This window comes from Aulonocara stuartgranti (genome assembly GCF_965226115.1).
Source record: "Aulonocara stuartgranti genome assembly, chromosome: 2".
Taxonomy (NCBI): domain Eukaryota; kingdom Metazoa; phylum Chordata; class Actinopteri; order Cichliformes; family Cichlidae; genus Aulonocara; species Aulonocara stuartgranti.
The window spans coordinates 8,348,116-8,365,826 of NC_138940.1; the positions used below are offsets into that span (position 1 = coordinate 8,348,116).

Consider the following 17,711-nt stretch of genomic DNA (forward strand, 5'->3'; position numbering starts at 1 on the left):
GGTATTTGAACGGCCACCGCTACTCTCCTCTGCTGTAATTATCGCTTCACCCGGGCCTAATGTGGTTATTGTGACCTACATTCCTGGGAAATATGCTGCCTAGTTCTCAACCAAAGTCTGGCTTCTTTCTCCACTGTCCACATAATCTGACCACGTCGTCCTCTCAGATATATAGCTGCCGCTCTGCACTGTCAAAACAAAACACTGCCATTGTTAGCGCTTCCTAAGCCCTGACCCCTGACCCCCAGACTTTGGCTCTAGACAGCGTAGCCAAAACTCAGATAGAAGTAGCACTCAAGCTTTTGATAAGAGATTACTTGTAAACTGTAAATGCACACAAGAGTGTGGGAAGGTGGCGGCGTTTTCCGCATGAATACCCTGTTGAGTTGAATTACAGATGCTCAATTTAAGCTTGTTTTAACCCCCACTTCCAGGGCGGTTGTACAGATTAGGCCAGATTTCAAGGTTGGATAGTTTAGTGCATCCATCCATTCATTCACAGACATTGTAGTTATGTCGCTTAAAATAAATATTTCAGTTCAGAGGGATTTTCCAAAACTATCAGTTGAGGAAGTGGTTACAGTGGTATTTCTTTCTGATAGCAATCTGTCATTTTACATGAATAGATTGTCTACTCGGATGATAAGAGTAGCACAGAGCTGTTGCACATGCACAATTTGTGGAAATGGAAGTTGATAATGTATATAAGTGCCTAATTCAAAAACATGGAGAATATCTAACAGTTATATCTAGAACAATGGATGTCAGTCAGAGTTATCAGTATTTGACCTCCACCATGCTGTCCTTTCTGTTCAAGGCCACATCAAATAATTTCATTTAAACTCAATTTAAAAAATCAGAGTGTAAAATGAGGTCTTTTAATTTGAAAGAAGTAACTGCATGGAAGATGATATTTAGGTATTTTCAGTTATCATATTGGTTTGGTGCAGAAAATCTAACAGATTAATCTAACTTTCACCTTCCTGATATTGTTTTTATCTTCTAAAGACCTGCATCTTGCCATGTTTTTCAGGCCAGAATGCACAGCTCCTCTACAAAATCGCATCTGGGGATCCCCAGGGCCACTTTGTCATCACCAAAGATGGGGTCCTCCAAACTAAGAAGTCTTTGGACAGGGAAACCCAGTCTTTCTATAACCTGGTAGTCACAGTAAATGACCTAGCCCCACCTCCCATTACCCGCTTCACCAGCACTGCCCAAGTGTCGATCATTCTTCTGGATGTCAATGACTGCCCACCGACCTTCACTTCTCAGAAGATGACTTACATCCAGGAGAACACTCCAGTGGACACAGTCGTGTTCACGACCCAAGCCACAGATGCTGACAGTGGGCCCAACAGCTACGTGGAGTACTCCCTCAGAGGCCCGTTCGGTAACAAGTTCAGCATTGGTACAATAGACGGAGATGTCCGGTTGATTGGGGAACTTGATAGAGAGGAGCTTTCCAACTACACGCTCACAGTCGTAGCTACAGATAAGGGCGAACCGCCTCTCTCTTCGACAATGGATGTGACTATGGTGGTTTTGGACGTCAACGACAATACCCCGAGCTTCTCGCAGAATATCTATGACATCGAGATCGAGGAGAACATCTTGACGGGGACCGATGTCATCCAGGTGTTTGCTAGCGATGCTGACGAAGGCACCAATGGGCAGATCCGTTTCTCTATCTCTGGGGGAAACACCAACTCTGATTTCCGGATCGATTCTGTCACGGGGGTGATCTCAGTGGCCAAACAGCTGGACCGAGAGGCGCGTTCATCCTATTCATTGGTGGTCCAAGCTGCAGACCGTAGCAGCAGCCCCAGGGTGGACCGAGCAACAGTCAACATTGTTTTACTGGATGTTAATGACTGCTCACCTGTTTTTGAGCTCTCTCCTTACACTGTCAATGTTCAAGAGAACCTTGAGAACCTACCGAAAAACATTCTGCAGGTTAGTTTTTGGGCTTTATTTATTTTCATATGCCAAGACATTAAGTGAAATTCACAGAAAGGTCTTCCAGGGTGAAAAAAGGTTCTAACAAGCTTAATGCCTCAACCAAATTCGTAGTAGTTAAACTAACTTAATAAGTGCAGGTGTGTGAGTGCTATTAGGGCACTAAACCACTAAGTTTGGTGATCTTATTTTGCTAAATGCTGCAGCAAATACTTGGGTGAAATGATAAAGAAATGATATACAACTATCATTTGTTCTGCTCAATTAGGGCTTTATAGGATTTCAGCGAAATATGAAACTCAGCTAAATTGCATGACGAGACGATTAACATTCTAACCACCCTGATGACTAAATGAGCCATACATAAAAAATGGACTGGAAACGCAGATTTCCGGTGACAGAGTAAATTGCACTTTCACTCGTGTACCCAGTGAGGAAATGAGGATACAGTTATGGGCCCAGGCGCAGTGGGTTTACCCACAAAATGTAGCTATACCTAACTGATACATGCACAGGAAAGCCCACAATGCATCTGGGCACACCAGTGAGTAGTTGCAGCAAAGTACGATTGGCAAATAGTTTTATACTTTAGAAACCATTAAATAGATGTCTGTCTGCAATTCCCACAGCAGCCCACAGTGTGTGACTCTGGTTTTCTTCTTGGTGGATTCCCTTTGAAAGTCTGATTCGACAAAGTGAATAAGTAATGATCTTCCTTCCCTCAGCAATTACCTTCATGGTGCTGCTGAACACCGTGAAGGTAATTAAGCCTCAACTGTGAGATTCAGTGAGGTCTGTGGTTATGCTGGGTTACTTGCAGACAGGGTTAAATTGATGCAGCTTTGTAAATCAAGCTCCCTGGGATTAGAAAAAAAGGAAAATTGAAGTTTGTTAACAGCTTATTTTTGATTTTAAGAATATAAGATCTTTTAAACCATGTAAAACGGTCTATTTGCTCAACACACTGAAATGTCAAGATTATTTATACAGACCAAGAAACTTTTATCTGTGCGTACACACAAAACCTGTACCTGAACCTAATTTTACAGAACTTACAGAAATAGATAACTTTTACCATTATCCTGTACAAGACATATAGGTTGAGAGGAATTATTCATCACTAACCTCATTCAGTTAATTTAGCTGCATATAAATCTCAGTCAACATGTTTTATTGCTTTTCGTTCATAAGAAGAAGGTGTTGTATCTTCTTTTAAAAGGGACACTGTTTACTTTAAGTATTTATATTTTACAGTTGTATTTTTCTTTCATTTGCATTCTGATAATGTGCCCAAAGCCTGGAATAAGAAGTTATTTAATAGATTTAATTATGTGGTTAAAATGAACTCGTCTCATAAAGCTGCAAAATTGAAAAGTTAACACATAATAAAACACATACTAAACACATAATGAAAAATTAACAATAATTACAATCTTTTCTTACATAAAAGAAGAAATATCAAATTAAAATAAAAATGTTACAAAATAAAAAAGTGTGTTTACTGAAGTAAAAGAAGTATTATTAGTAAAGTTTAGTTCAAAATACTGACTAATGAGGCTCTCTGTGTGTTGTATCATTACTAATAGAGTAAGTTTAATGATCCAAATGCAATTACAGACTTATTTTAAATTCATTGACTGCCATATACTGACTAATCTGTTAGCATATGGCTCATCTTTTTCCCCTTCTGCACCTCACGTTTACATATCTTATATAAATCCTACATTTAAGATGTTTCAGCCTGCCCACAGACCACTGTCTCTGCAAGCTACTTCACAACCCACCCTATCAATTTCATGTCTGTTTTGTCTCAGTTCTTACTTAGTTCAATTTTATCTAATGTTCTCATGATAGTAGTAACAGCAAATCAAATCTAAAAAACAAATGTAGTAAAAAGCATCATGCGATTTCTCACCGTAATTGGAATTATGGCTGGAATTTGTATAAAAAACGAACACAAACTTAAATTACTTTAGAATGATCCATTTTGTACTTTTCACCTTTTGCTTTTTGTATTTTTTTTTTACATTTTTTCTGTTTGTTGTAAATAAACATATTTTTTCATGATTTCCAGGTTATTGCTAGAGACGATGACCAAGGTGCAAATGGTCAGCTAAGCTACATGCTCAGCGGCGGGAACGATGAAGGCGCGTTCACCCTGTCCTCCAGCGGTCAGCTGAGCCTGACCGAGACGCTTGACCGGGAAGTGCAAGAGAAATACATCCTTCTGATCACAGCCACCGACTCAGGTATGACTGCATTAAAGGTTTCGAGCCGCGAAGGCAGCCGATAGCATCTTGAAATGTTTGGCGCTTTTTAAGCAAAAGATTATTTTATGCAGGCTCAGCCGCCTTATGTTTCAGTATTCCAGAATCAATTGTTTACATCTGAACTCATTCCACGTGTAACGTGTTCAAGTTATCATCCATGATCTGGTTTATCTAGTGAGCTCTAAGTATTGCATATGTCCCTATATGGACATTGTTGAATTTAAGCAAAGCACAGGCAATATTTTGTAATCAGCCTGCAAAACACAGCTGAAAAAGAATATTGTCATGAAGTAACAGCAATGTCAACAAACAGCATTTTGATTTCATAGTCTGCTCCGAGGTCTTTTTGTGTGGCACAATAACCCAAACAATCTGGAGTTTTTAGCTTGCAAACTAGTGGGTGTTTTTTTTTTTTTTTTTTTTTGACCTAATCCACAGAAGTCTTTTCAGCGGGTTCAATTGAATAGCATCCTCTGTTTATTTGGATACTGCGGTAGAGCTTGTTATAGCCAGATAAAAGGTTAACTTGTTATTGCATAGAGGCCAGTTAATGTGCAGTTAAAGCAGTACATGCATATCCCCGTTGCAGCCAAATCACATGGTATCCCAGTTAAATATATGTTTCCCTGAGCTCCTCTGGTGCGGCCGTCATGGTCTCAGGGTGGTTCCGTTTCATTCCTGGATTGACCATGTGACCGTTCATAATGCTGTGTATTTTTGACTTTATGCAGAGACTTTGGTGAGAATTGGCTCGGTGTTGCCTGGAGTATCTTGTTTTGAAAAACACTTAAGCAGTATATTCATTACCTCATCATTTAATCATTGGAATATTAGAATATTTATTATAAAATTGTCTATAAATCAAGTAAAATCAAGTCCCTGCTCAAATCTTTTTTTTTTGTTTTTGTTTTTTTTTGTTTTGTCAAAGTAAGCTGTTGTGAGATCTGTGCCACATGGAAAAAGTTGCTTAACAAAGTGAACATGCTAATTAAGATTTGATCTCATTTGTACCCTTCACGCTGCGTCCATATTTAAAACCCTGACAACAATTCCAAAATATTTTGACAGGACATCTCAGTACAATGCCAAGGCAGAAAGAGGGATTTGGGGTAGAATATCTAAATATCAAAAACACCATAATCATAGTACAGTCCAAATTACCCAGCAGCATTTTCTCACATTTTTGAGGCCTCAGTCAGTGGAGGGAAATGTTTCTCCCAGGCGCTATCTGTCAGGAAATGTTTGAAGGTGGATGGGGCAGACATGTCTCCAAGTCTGCCGTCTAACGTGACCCATTTGCAACCGCACGCATTCATCTTTACATGTTAAAGCCCGCTTTTGTCTGTCGTAACATAAAGAACATAGAGAAAAATAAATCCAGAGGATTTCTTATGCAAAGGCGTCCTATTCTTTCAGAAAACGTCTCGATTGTCTGCTTGCTGAAAAACTGGTGTCGTGGTTGTTATGTAAAATCCAAGGGAAAATCTCCCTGCAGCCATTGTGCCCTAAAAACTTGATTATGACTAAGAGAAACTGCTACATCCCAAACTTCTTCTTTCTTTCTAACTCAGCTTTTTTCTTTATACATTCTATAAATAGATCCTAGTCTTTTTCTACACGGATTTCTAGAGCTGTGTCCCTGTGCATTTTTGATTTAGTGGTCCCTTGTCATGTGAACTCATTAAGAGAACTCCTGTATTCTCCCTCTGTTGTGCTAACGGCGAAATCTGTCATGAAATGGTTGGAAACAAAGGCGCCCACTGGGTGCTTCTCATAATGTGTTCTGGCTCGTGAGAAGAACACAATTTGGTAAACTTCTGCAATTATTTGAAAGTCTGTGCTCAGCCCCCACAACTTGTGGCATCCATACAAGCTGCGTAAAGGTGTTTTACAAGGCATCATGTAGAGAGGAAATCTGACACAGAATATTTCTTCTCCTTTTTTTAAGTCTCCCTTCCTTGTTTATGGGAATTTGTTTTGTTTCTGCATTTTTGAGTTTACTAGTTGTGCAGATACATGAAGATATTTGGGGTTTGGAGTACGCAGACCCGGACTGTTGTTTTTACTCAGCCAACATCTGGGATCAGCTGCAGGCAAGTCAGATTTTCAAGCCACTGCTTAGTAATGTACAAGTTTTGCCTGCTCGGAAGAATGCACAACAGTGAGATCTCCCACAGAGTCGCAAATGCTTTTGCAAAACAATGTTGCTGTTATGGCTTTAAGTAGGCATCTGTGGTTGTGGAGAACATATTTTCATGCACACAGCAGTTTGTCGGGTTTGAGGTGATCTGATCAGCTTTAAAGTTAACCCTAATGCTTTTGATTAATATAATCTATTTTCTTATATTGTTTTTCCTGAATCCATGAATTTTTGAGACAGTAATATAGCCAAAAGCTTCTTTTTTCATACAGGAGTTTCTTGCTGTCTGCCTTGCTTTGTTAATCTCTTGGATCTTTTTAAAAGTAGGTATTCCCACTTGAACTTCCTCTTTTTCAATGTTTTTGGAAACCCTTTCAACTAATAAAAGTTATAAAAACTGACCTAATTTGATTTACATTAGCGATTAACTGATTTGTTGCGTGCTTATGCTTGTGTCTGCAGATTAGTAGACACGCAATGATTATTTGTTCATACATATGTTTTTTTGTGCATTTGTGTGTTGCCTTCGAGTTTGTGCAAGTCTGCGTGTGGTGGTGAGAGCATCCTCGGGGCGCATTGACATGCAGAGCGTTTGACCACATTTATTAAAGAGAAGGCACAGTAAATCCCTTGGCCCATGCCTATTATGGCGGATACGAGCGCATAGAAATCCCATGTCTTTCACATCCCTCCAGCACATCGCTCCATAGTGCCGCGCTGTTTGTATATGGTCTTTTGGCTGGTGGGTGAGGGGAGAGTTTTGGGGGGCTAAACGACCGCTTAGCAGATAAAGAATTTTAATGACCATGCCTATTTAAAAGCAGAATCCTTTATGCTCTTAAATGGCTCCCATGAATCTGGCGTGTAAACCCTTCCGTATTCTTGAGTTTTCTTTCCCCTGGACTTGTTTGGTTGAATAATGATCTGTCAATCTCCAGCCTGTCGTCAGGTTTTGAGCAAAAAACAACAGAGAAAATTTAATGCCAGCATATATCCATCAGTCTTTGTCATATTAGGCAAACATGGACGGAGCAAACAAAGTCCTGCGCGTACGCTGATAACGTGGCGTTAAAACGTGGCCGAGACATCGCTAGATCACTGTCCAACACTTGCCATAAAAAATCTTTAATAGGGTCCATTTCTGATGGTTTCACCCAGTCTGCAGTCTAGTGGCAACAAAGGACTTGGCCAAATAAAATATCAGGTTCCTCAAATGAACTTTAACAGAGCAGTAACATTCTGGATCAGCTCTTAAAAAACTCTGCAGTAACAATGTGGTCTTGCAGAGTTTTTTCCTATCGCCTGTTTTCTCTTTTCCACTCTCTGGTACACACTAACAGTTGCAGGATCTGTAAATAGCTTTGGTAAGTTGTGGAGGAGGGAGAAGGCGTGTATTAAAAAGGTGGTGTGGGCTGAATGATTGGTGCTTCGGCCTGGCAAGATCCACTTTTTAATGATGTTTATTCACCGAGGAGCCTGGCTACCACATCACTTTCTCACAAAAATAAACCCATCAGAACTATATGTGGCCATTGCTAACGCACTTTTTTTTTGCTTACTGAAAATCTGTGTAATATGTATGTGAATATAAGTGCATGCTTTCGCTCTTAAACACTTTTCCAAAGTCATATTTCAGCTTTATGTGGCCCATGTATGAACATTATAGAGTTGTGTTATGAGCAAGTTATTCTGGCAGTATAAGTTTTCCACCTCTCACACTATGTTATGATCTGCTGGTATTGCTGTGTCACCATAAAATGGAAAGCAGTCACTGAATGGTGCACAGACCCAGTGCTAGATTGGGATTTCCAAATATTCTTCAACACAGCAAATAAAAGCACCACAGTAATAAAAACACAAAAGGCAAATCACTTCATTAAATTTCACCACGGGCCCTAAACTATGAAAAAAAGCTCCGCTCTGTGTCTGTCGATAGGGTTTTTTTTTTTTTTTTTGCATGCTTGCAAACCGCCAACCCGTATCTGTAACATATGTGGAAGAAATTATGCAAAAGCATTCAGACGCAGCACTCCATAAATAACCAGGGAGCTGTATAAGATTCTAGGTTTAATTTGATGGATGCCACTGACATTGCCATATTATTAGGAATATTCTAGCTCCCTTTATGCTGGGTAGCAGCTTTGAGTGTTCTGCTGAGATATCCCTTTCACTCTGTTGCTTGTTAACTGTGAGAAAACCTCTGTTTACTCTGTTATGTTTGGCAAACTGTGCAGTGGGACAGCTTGCACCCTGCTCTCGGCTCCACGAGGTCTTTCATGGGTGCCGGACAGGGTTGCATTAAAAGAAGCTTTGTCGCAAAGCAACAGGTTCTCAGAGGCAGAAAAATGTCAATTTTGGCTTGTTGGCAGCCAATTCTCACCCCCCCTGAGTAATGATGTGTTTTATTTACGCTGTCCCTTAAGAGCACAATCTAGCCGCAGTCCATAAACCGTAATTAACCGTTTAGCCTTAAGCTTCAGGCTACAGATGGGCTGTCTCATAAATTTACACATTCATTCGTCTTCCCAAAGTCAACCTGTCCTCAACTTCCCACTTTAATGAACCTGGCTGTTTGGACATCCCAGCTTTGTCCTTCCTCATTTCTTTTTTCGATAAAACATCAGGCAGTCGTATATTAAAGGAAGAGATTATCTCTTGTGCCAGCACAGACACTCAAACCTTCTTCTTAGCACGGCTTAAGCTGAGCAACTCGGGGTGACTCGCAGCTTTTCCCAGGAGGTGAGCGCTGCTGTCTCCTTCAAAACCCCCCGTGAGGCTCTCACAGCGCCGTGCACCCTCATAGCAGCTGCGGCGGTCAGAAAACACGTAGCTTAATCATCATTAACACGTGTATTTGTACCCCCTCTAGTTCAGAAAGTATGGCCACAGCACCTTCTTAAAGGTTAATGTGATTTGTCCAGCGGTAATGTACACTAATAAGGTGCTTAGACCCTGCCATATGTTTTTGCTAGACAATGCTTTCTGACTTGAGAGGCTTATGGGGAAACCTCTCTGTGGATCTCTTCGATGGAGGAGGCTACAACAGATGGTCAGTTGGTCTACTTTAGTCAGAAAGCTTGTTATTTTGCACACTCCTTCCTTGGGGTTATTCTAGGCTTTTCCAGTTTCCCCCAGTTGTGATTCGAACTGAAAGAAAGCTCTTAGATGTGATCTCAGATGCAGCAGTGAAATATTAGTGGGAAGGTTTAAGTGTCAGTCCCATTGCCAGTTTAACAAACACTTTAAGTTCTTTTAGGGTTATTGTGAAATATCAAACAGAGGACTCTGTTTTAGTTGTCACTGATCCAGCTGTGTCATTCCTAGATCTGAAGGGGATGCGCTGCGTTTAATTAAATGGTAATGGTGCATCGAGATTCAATTAAAGCAAGGAGGAATCGGCTCGAGCACTTTGAGCGCCCCTTTGTGTGCACTGACGCCTGTGTCTTTTTCCTTTATCCTGTAGTGCAGCGGTCCCCAACCCCCGGGCCTCGGACCGGTCCGTGAGTCGTTTGGTACCGGGCCGCGAGAGTTGAGGCTCAGGTGTGAAATGTATGGTTTTCAGGGTTTTTATCGGTTTTCAGCGTTATTTTGTTATCGTTTTTATCGTTTACTCGGTTTTCCTGGGTCTTTTCACGTGTGTTATGAATAAATCTTCTTTTTTTCGGTACCGGTACTAGTTTTATTTTGTTGTATTTATCCGCGACACCTTAAAGGCCGGTCCGTGAAAATATTGTCGGGCATAAACCGGTCCGTGGCGCAAAAAAGGTTGGGGATCGCTGCTATAGTGTAATGGCTGCTCACGGATAAAAACCTTTTATCTGAACACCATCGGTCTGATGTCTTGCATTGGAGAAAACCCTTGAACAGAAGGCAGAGTTATCACATCAGAACTTAGTGGCTCTGGTACAAAAACACCTCATGGAAACATGGTGCCAGAGAGTTCACTATTTTCTTTACTGATTGAGGCAGCACACTCCTCTCGGCTCAAACCTCGATTCCTTCTGTGCAACAATAAATAATACTAGTGGCAGTAGCTTTGAAAGCAATTTTCTTTGACATTTGAATGAGATTTTAATGAGACAGTGCGTAATAATGCGAGGTTTTACTCACCAGAAGTGTAGTGTCGGGGGGGGGCAGGTTTGCTTTCCTAAATGACTTGAGATTAACCCCTGAAATAGGATTACGCTCATGGCACAAACATCGGCAAGAGGTAAGGTAGTGCCTTGATTACCTTATCTGTCTTATGGCTCTTAAGGCATACTGGTGCTATGAATGCAAACAAAACTGATCACGCTTTCCTAATATCAACTTGAATATGCTAAATATGCTGGTACATATGTTGTTGAATATTGTCTTGGATAGTTTTTGTTTCATGGAGGCTAATAGCATTAGATTACCTTTACAATGTCTTTAATGTCTGTGGTTAATGCAGCCCTATAAAAGTTTAAAATTTACCTTAAGAACTACTGCTCACATAAAAGAAAGGGTCTGGGGACAGGACTTGCCAATGGAAAAAATATTTGTCTAACCGCAGTGCATGGCTGCCACTGGTAGGCAGCTGACTTCCCGCTGCAAGTTTCCACCAGTTCTCTTTCCATGGTAAAATGATGTCATTTGTCGTCCAGCGGTGGGCCAAATTGTGCTCTGCCAGATCCAGGCAAATTTCCTCGCCATATCCCTGCCGTGCACGAGGTGACACCCGCCTTGTCTGCAGTAATCTAAATCATTGACCCTGACACTCTTCCCTGTGCTTTGCCAGATTCCAGCGAAGACTGTTTGGAGGAGATGCTGGCATTTCTCAGCACTCTTGGAGAGCATTCCTCTCCTGTTGAGTCACTCCCTCCACAGAAAGAAGAACTGGACGGAGATTATTTTGTACGTTTAAAAAAAATGCTCTGGGATTGATTTCTTACTATTACAGGTACAGGATGCAGAGGAAATTTAAGAATCGGAAACAGATGATGACTTACTCGACTGCAGCGCTGACCCTGTTATTTAGTCTGCCGTCATATGAATCTCAACAATGTCTCACACCAGCCATAACTATTTGAAACAACTGTCATCTACATACATTTGCATACCTGCCAAGATATAGTGTTCCTTTACTAAATCTGTCATCCCACGCAATGTAACAAGATAGATCTGAACTATTTACACATCGAACAGGATGCTTGGAGGGGGTAACAGCTGCCAGGGGGTTATGTGATATCAGTTAGCCCCATGAGGCCAAGAAGGCACGTTCAGAAACTGCACGGAGTTGCATGATGCTGTGAGAAGTGATACACCAAGAAAGATGTGAAAAATCCTCAATTTGAGCCCATGCCTATCATCTGCTGGGTCAACGCAGGTTCAGCTTTGGACAGAGCGTTAGAGGGGGTGGGGTGTCTCTGTTCTGTGCTTGCTAAGGATTAGCTGGTGTAACAGTGCCCTGGGCCCCAGAGTCCCTGATGTGTTGGGTGACAGAGTCTTTGAAGGTCCCAACAGAGAAGGCTGACCGTTCACAGGCAGTAAACAGGTTGTGACATCACATCCTGTGCAAAAATGAAATGCCTAAAAGGAGGGCGGTGTGCTCCACATACACATAGATGCACACAGTCGGTGCTAGCGTTTTAGCTTGGCTGGCTTCCTCTCTTAGTGAGGGGAACAATGCTATTGAAATGCGACTGCTGCGCTCGGTCGGTATCAGTTAAGTTCAGAAAAATACTGCGGTGCGCTTGATATTCAAAAACAAATCATTCCTGCATTGACTGCATTGGTAGACAAAGCCACTTAGCTCTCAGAGCCTCTTATCAGCCATCAGCAGCTCCAGCCTGTACAGAACATCTTTGATCAACAGCAGTCTTAGCGAGTTGCTGACTGTCAAACACACTTTACTTACCACCTGCGGCTCCTTGCTGGTTAATTTAAAGTGATACAGACGCCTTGCTGACTTGGATCGCTCCTCAATTAAGAGGATCACCTGAGGAGGAGCGAAAGCTGCTCTAATCTATTGCTATAACAACCTCCTGAATGATGATTCATGTCAAATGAAACTTGCTGAGACAAACGATACCTCGGGTCCAAGTATAGGCGGATTAGAAAGCTACAGTAAAGCATGATGTTAATTAAATAATCTTGCTGACACATGTTGTGGTTATTACATAATAAGTCTGCGATGAAGCTATATAGAGGGGATTGGTTTACATTTTATGCTCAGATTATGTTTCCGCCACTGTTAATTCTTTGTATTTGGCACCAAATTTGTGGTCAGATGTCCCGTGTAACTAGCTGCAGAGAATGTTGTTTATAAGCGGATTTTTCATAATCACAAATATTTGTAAAGGTGGAAATACAAAATTCAACATTGCCTATGTATGGGTATAAACACGGGAGTCAGTATAGCTAGAGCAGCAGAGGGCTCTTCAGTGATTCGCTTTGGTAATGAGTCACTAAAGATTAGTGTTGTATGGTTTCTGGGTCTCTTTTGGGATGAAATGTGTTTACTGTCACCTCTTTTTGTGTCATTTATTTTGCTTCTGGAATTCAGCTCTGTTTATTCTGAATGCCAATGTTAGCCACTTCTGTTCTGACCAGAAAACCTGGGTGCATTACAAGCCTGAGGCCAAATGTCTGTTTATTATCATAAAGCCAGGCAGTGAAGTGATGTTACGGTAAACTATCACAAATCTCGTTTTTTGAGGAATCCCCAGCCCTCCTGAAAGAAGTGGCTGTGGTATCCAAGCCCCACAGTAATGTTCAAATTTGTTGATGTTCACAGGGAAAGATCTCTTTTGTGCTCTCTGCCCGCAAGGACCCAGAACTCAGTGTCAGCAATTCCCAGCTGTAGAGCCTGTGGAGGATTTTCTTTGTGCTCAAACACACAAACACACACACTCTTAAGTAGTTTGAGCATAGTTTGCAGGGAGCGCCGATTGCATGTAATACACAGGTCTCTAAATTATATTGCTTTTAATACTGATAAGGTAGTAGCAATTGATATTCAGTTTTATTTATATAGCGTGAAATCACAACAACAATTGCCTCAAGGCTCTTCATATTGTAAACTAAAAAACCCACAATAATACAGAGAAAACAGAGAAACCCCAACAATCAGATGACACCCTGTGAGCAATCGCTTTGGTGACAGTGGGAAGGGAAAAACTCCCTTTTAACAGGAATAAACCTCTGACACAACCTTTTAGTGGCGTATAAATATGACTGAAAAACATCATTGTGTCAACAGCACTCTCGGGAGACTGCAGCAGCAAAGATGTTTCATCTGACTTCCAAATGAGAAGAACTGGTGCAAAATATAACAGCATGTTGGCCTGATTTCCTCATATTTATAACTAATCCATGCTGGCTGCGCAATAAAGCCATAGAATCCCTCTAGCTTTCTTTCTGACCCTCCACCCCTCGGCACCCACTTTTCTCTGATTCTTTATTTAAGAGCATTAAGAGAGAATCTTGGTGGCCACCATCCAAATGTTTTTTATTATCTCTTATTAATCCAGGCCTCCACGGTACACAAGTTCAAGCATCTGATGTTTTGAGCAGCTGAGTACACAGGGACATGAGACACAAGATCGGGATCGTGTATGTTTTTATTTGGTTGTATTATAGTTGACATATTCACACAGATTCCTGAAGAGAGCTACAGGAGGGAACAACTACATGTAAGAGGTGGGAAAAATAGCTCCTACGGCTTTCACATCTCAGCTTTTTTCAGTCCTCAGGTGCTCTCTGTCCTTGTATTATTCATACTGTAAACCATATGGAAATCATTAAGAACTCAAAATAGCATCAAGCTTTTAAGGATGTCTCCAGATCCCATATTGTGACTTTCAGTAACAAGCCTGAAAACTCGCGCTTATGTTTGGAATATAGATTAGCCAGTTCGCTGTGCCTTTTAGGGATGTATTATAAAGGGCAGCTCAAGCAAGGCAGATGCCTGAATGTCTTTTTTCTGTTCAGGTTTTTCTGCATTGCGGCTCGTTTTCATCTGCTATTGATTTAAATCCATCCCCCCGGGTCGCAGCAAACCGTGTTTCGTCACCTGCTCTGGGAAAAAAGAAACGGTCGGATTTTTGCTGAAAATAGCACTTCTTCTCGCTCTAATATCTCGCACAGTGCCGCGCACCTTAAAATAGATACCTCTCTGTGGAGATTAAATCGGTGAGCGTCCAAGACCCCAGGAAGGACGCCTGAAAGATTTGGTTTCAGAGACATTGAGCCCCTTTGATGTGTTTTTCGCTGATGTGCGTTGATGTGACAGTACAACCCGTGGAAAGTGCATACCCACGACTAAAGACATTTTCTTGAATTAAATGCAGCAGGAACAGTGTGGTCGAGCCTTTGCAGGAATGTGAATTGCTTCAGTGTGGATCTTGCTGCAAATGACAAGTCGTGTACAATAAATCATGTGTCCAAAGTCAGAAGGGGACTTAATGGCACTCACGTGTCCCCACAAAAACAGAGTTTGTAATTCTGTCACTTGGAATAATCTCCATATTCGGTTTGCTGAAAGGTTAATGAGTTGTTTCTGTCCCAACAAGTGAGTCAGTTTCTCCTTCACTTCTCTTTAAGGTGATCACTCAAAGAGAAGTAAACTGCTACTGTCAGTCATGTTTCTTTTTTTCTTTCTTCCATCTCCAGGCACTCCATCACTGAGTGGGACAGGGACGGTAACAGTTATGGTGGATGACGTTAACGATAATGTCCCCGTTTTCACTTCTTCTATCTTTCACACCACCATCATGGAGGATGCCCCAACTGGGACAGATGTGCTTTTGGTCAACAGCTCTGATGCAGACGTGGGAGTTAATGGTGTTATAAGGTATTCTTTTTCATTTTCAGTTGTTTATTCCAACCAGACTCCAACTTATTGCAGTCAGTGGGACCCCTGGTATGCTGTAGATATTCTGATCATTCAAAGTGGGAAATGGCTCTTTTGAACAGGATTCATAAAATGAAACCACTCAAACATATTCAGATAGTTGAAGTTTGAAATTCCCTGAACTGACTTGGAAAATCTGAGTTTTCCCAAAGATCTTTTTCTAAAGAACATGAAATATCAAATAGAGTAAAATAAAAACATTAGTGTCCACACGTCACTGAAGCCACTTCTTATAAGATGTCACTCTATATGGTCCCAGGAACTACTGAGTTCCACAGTCAGGCCAGCTTCAGTTTGATTTCATGCTCTGATTTTACACCCTGGTGTGAAAATACCCTTTTGGGGCCATACAGTAAAACTCTTTAACTCACTTCCAGCTCTGTAAAATTCCAGACCAATGTTGCAATGGATGATAGAAATTTAGTCACGGAGTGTAGCGTCATAGTCAAAACCCAAAGTCATTGTTTTGGGGTGCGATTTTCTTTTTTTTTTTTTTTTTTTTTTTTTTTTTAAATGACATCAGAAACAGCAGTATGCGACATTACGTGATGGCAGAGCTTCAGTTCATCCTTTGTCATTTTTTTTTTTTTTTTTTTTTTTTTTTTTTAATAAATAGGACAGGGGGAATGAATGAGAGAGAGAGGGGGAGAGAAAGAAAGAAAACCCAAGGGGAGAAGAGACGGTGAGAAGGGGGGGGAAGAGAGACAAAAAAAAAAAAAAAACTCCTGGGTCACCTGTATGGAGAAAAAACAAACAAACAAACAAACAAACAAACAGAGGAGACAGCAAACAACAAAGAGCAACATAATAATAGAGAAAACAAAGCACCATCACAATAAACTAGCTAGTCATAGATATCAGTATTTACTAAGTAATAAACGATATTGTGCAGCACGCAAGATAGACAGCGCACAATGTGCTTTGAGGCAGCAGCCAAGGGTGCGATTTTCAAGCTTTTTCACACTCACAAGCCCCTCCAGGGGGAAGCTTGTAAGAGTTTCTGGCCAGTCTCTCTCAGGCCGGACACTGACTCAAGTCCAGCCCCCTCTCTTTCTTCGGCAGCCCCACTGGGTACACATTTGGGGGTACCGCAGCGTGCTCCAGTTTCCCAAAACATAGTAATGAGGATGTTAATTGTCTATGACAGAACGAGATGTACCCATCAGGGGTTCGGGGCCCAGAACTGGTTACAAATAGTTATTAGTTTTGATTTTCACAGCCCGTTAAATGTAAGTCCCGAGCTTGGACTTGTCTCTGGACTATGTTCTGACCACAAGCATCTGTGGACAGTTTACATTGTTTTCAATGTCCAAATAAGCTTTGCACCAGCACTGCATTCACACATTGTTCTGCAATTTGTCATCCCATCTCTGGAGGGGGATGCTTTTTCAAGAAACCTTTTCAAAATATGCACTGGTGTGTACATGTATGTGTCAGCTTACATTTATGTCTGGGTCCTGCTGGAGACTCGGGAGATACAGGGTGAAACCTGATATTTGTTTGAAAGCAAAAGATTTTAGCCCCCTGAGTGTTGACTTGATATTATGTATGTTTTGTTTGCTTTCTATACCATGTATTTTTATAAGTATTAAAATTCTTGTCATTTTTGGATTACACAATAACAAATATAACAATGAGGAAGATAAATCAAATGCATGATTCTGGAGAATGCAGCCTAGACCCCACAGAGCATGAAAGCAAATGGACACTTTAGTTAAATATGTCACTGATTTGATGTGACCGCAGTGTAGTGTGGGGACCATCTCTGACCATATTCCCCCCTCACTGTGCTAATGTGAACCTTGAAACAGTGCCCTCTATAGGCAACTTTGTCGCACTGAACAAGGTGCTTCAGTCAGTGCAGAGTAGCAGACTACATAACTACAGTCTATATATATGCAAGTATTTGATGTCAGAATCAGAATACTTTAATAATGCCCAGGAAATTATGTGTGGATGAATTCAAAATTGCTGTTTCAATAAAGAATAATAAAAGATATCCAATAACACCAAATGAATAATATTGATTTGTATTAAAGATGACTGCAAAAATTCCTGATACAGCATCATTATCATCATCAAATTGCTATGCAGTCTTTGTTTTTGTTTTTCACTAAAACATGTCCTTCTGTGTTTATCCTACAGCTACAGCCTGACCGGAGGACGCGGTCAGTTCTCCATCAACCCAGCTACAGGACAGATTATCACCAGCTCCCTGCTGGACCGAGAAGACAGGGCCAATTACCAGCTGCTGGTAGTGGCAACAGATGGAGGCCAGCCCGAGGGCTTGTCCAGCTCTGCTACTGTGTCCGTGACAGTGGCCGACATTAATGACAACCCCCCACGTTTTCACCACCACCCCTATGTCACCCACATCCCCGCATCTACTGCAGCAGGTGAGCACATGCATTAAAAGGTGCTAAATAAAAGTTGTGGTGTGCACCTTTTCGCTCTGTCATTGTACTGT

The 17,711-nt window shown here is 41.3% G+C and overlaps 1 protein-coding gene across 1 annotated transcript in view; it reads left to right on the forward strand.

Moving 5' to 3' along the window:
* Positions 1-17,711, forward strand: part of fat4 (FAT atypical cadherin 4) — a 100,313-nt gene that overhangs the window by 58,903 nt on the left and 23,699 nt on the right. Inside the window, exons 5-8 of the mRNA XM_082557601.1 lie at positions 1,034-1,956; positions 4,034-4,208; positions 15,004-15,184; positions 17,390-17,640. Of these exons, the coding sequence (XP_082413727.1) occupies positions 1,034-1,956; positions 4,034-4,208; positions 15,004-15,184; positions 17,390-17,640 (1,530 nt within the window). The remainder of the gene's footprint in view (positions 1-1,033; positions 1,957-4,033; positions 4,209-15,003; positions 15,185-17,389; positions 17,641-17,711) is intronic.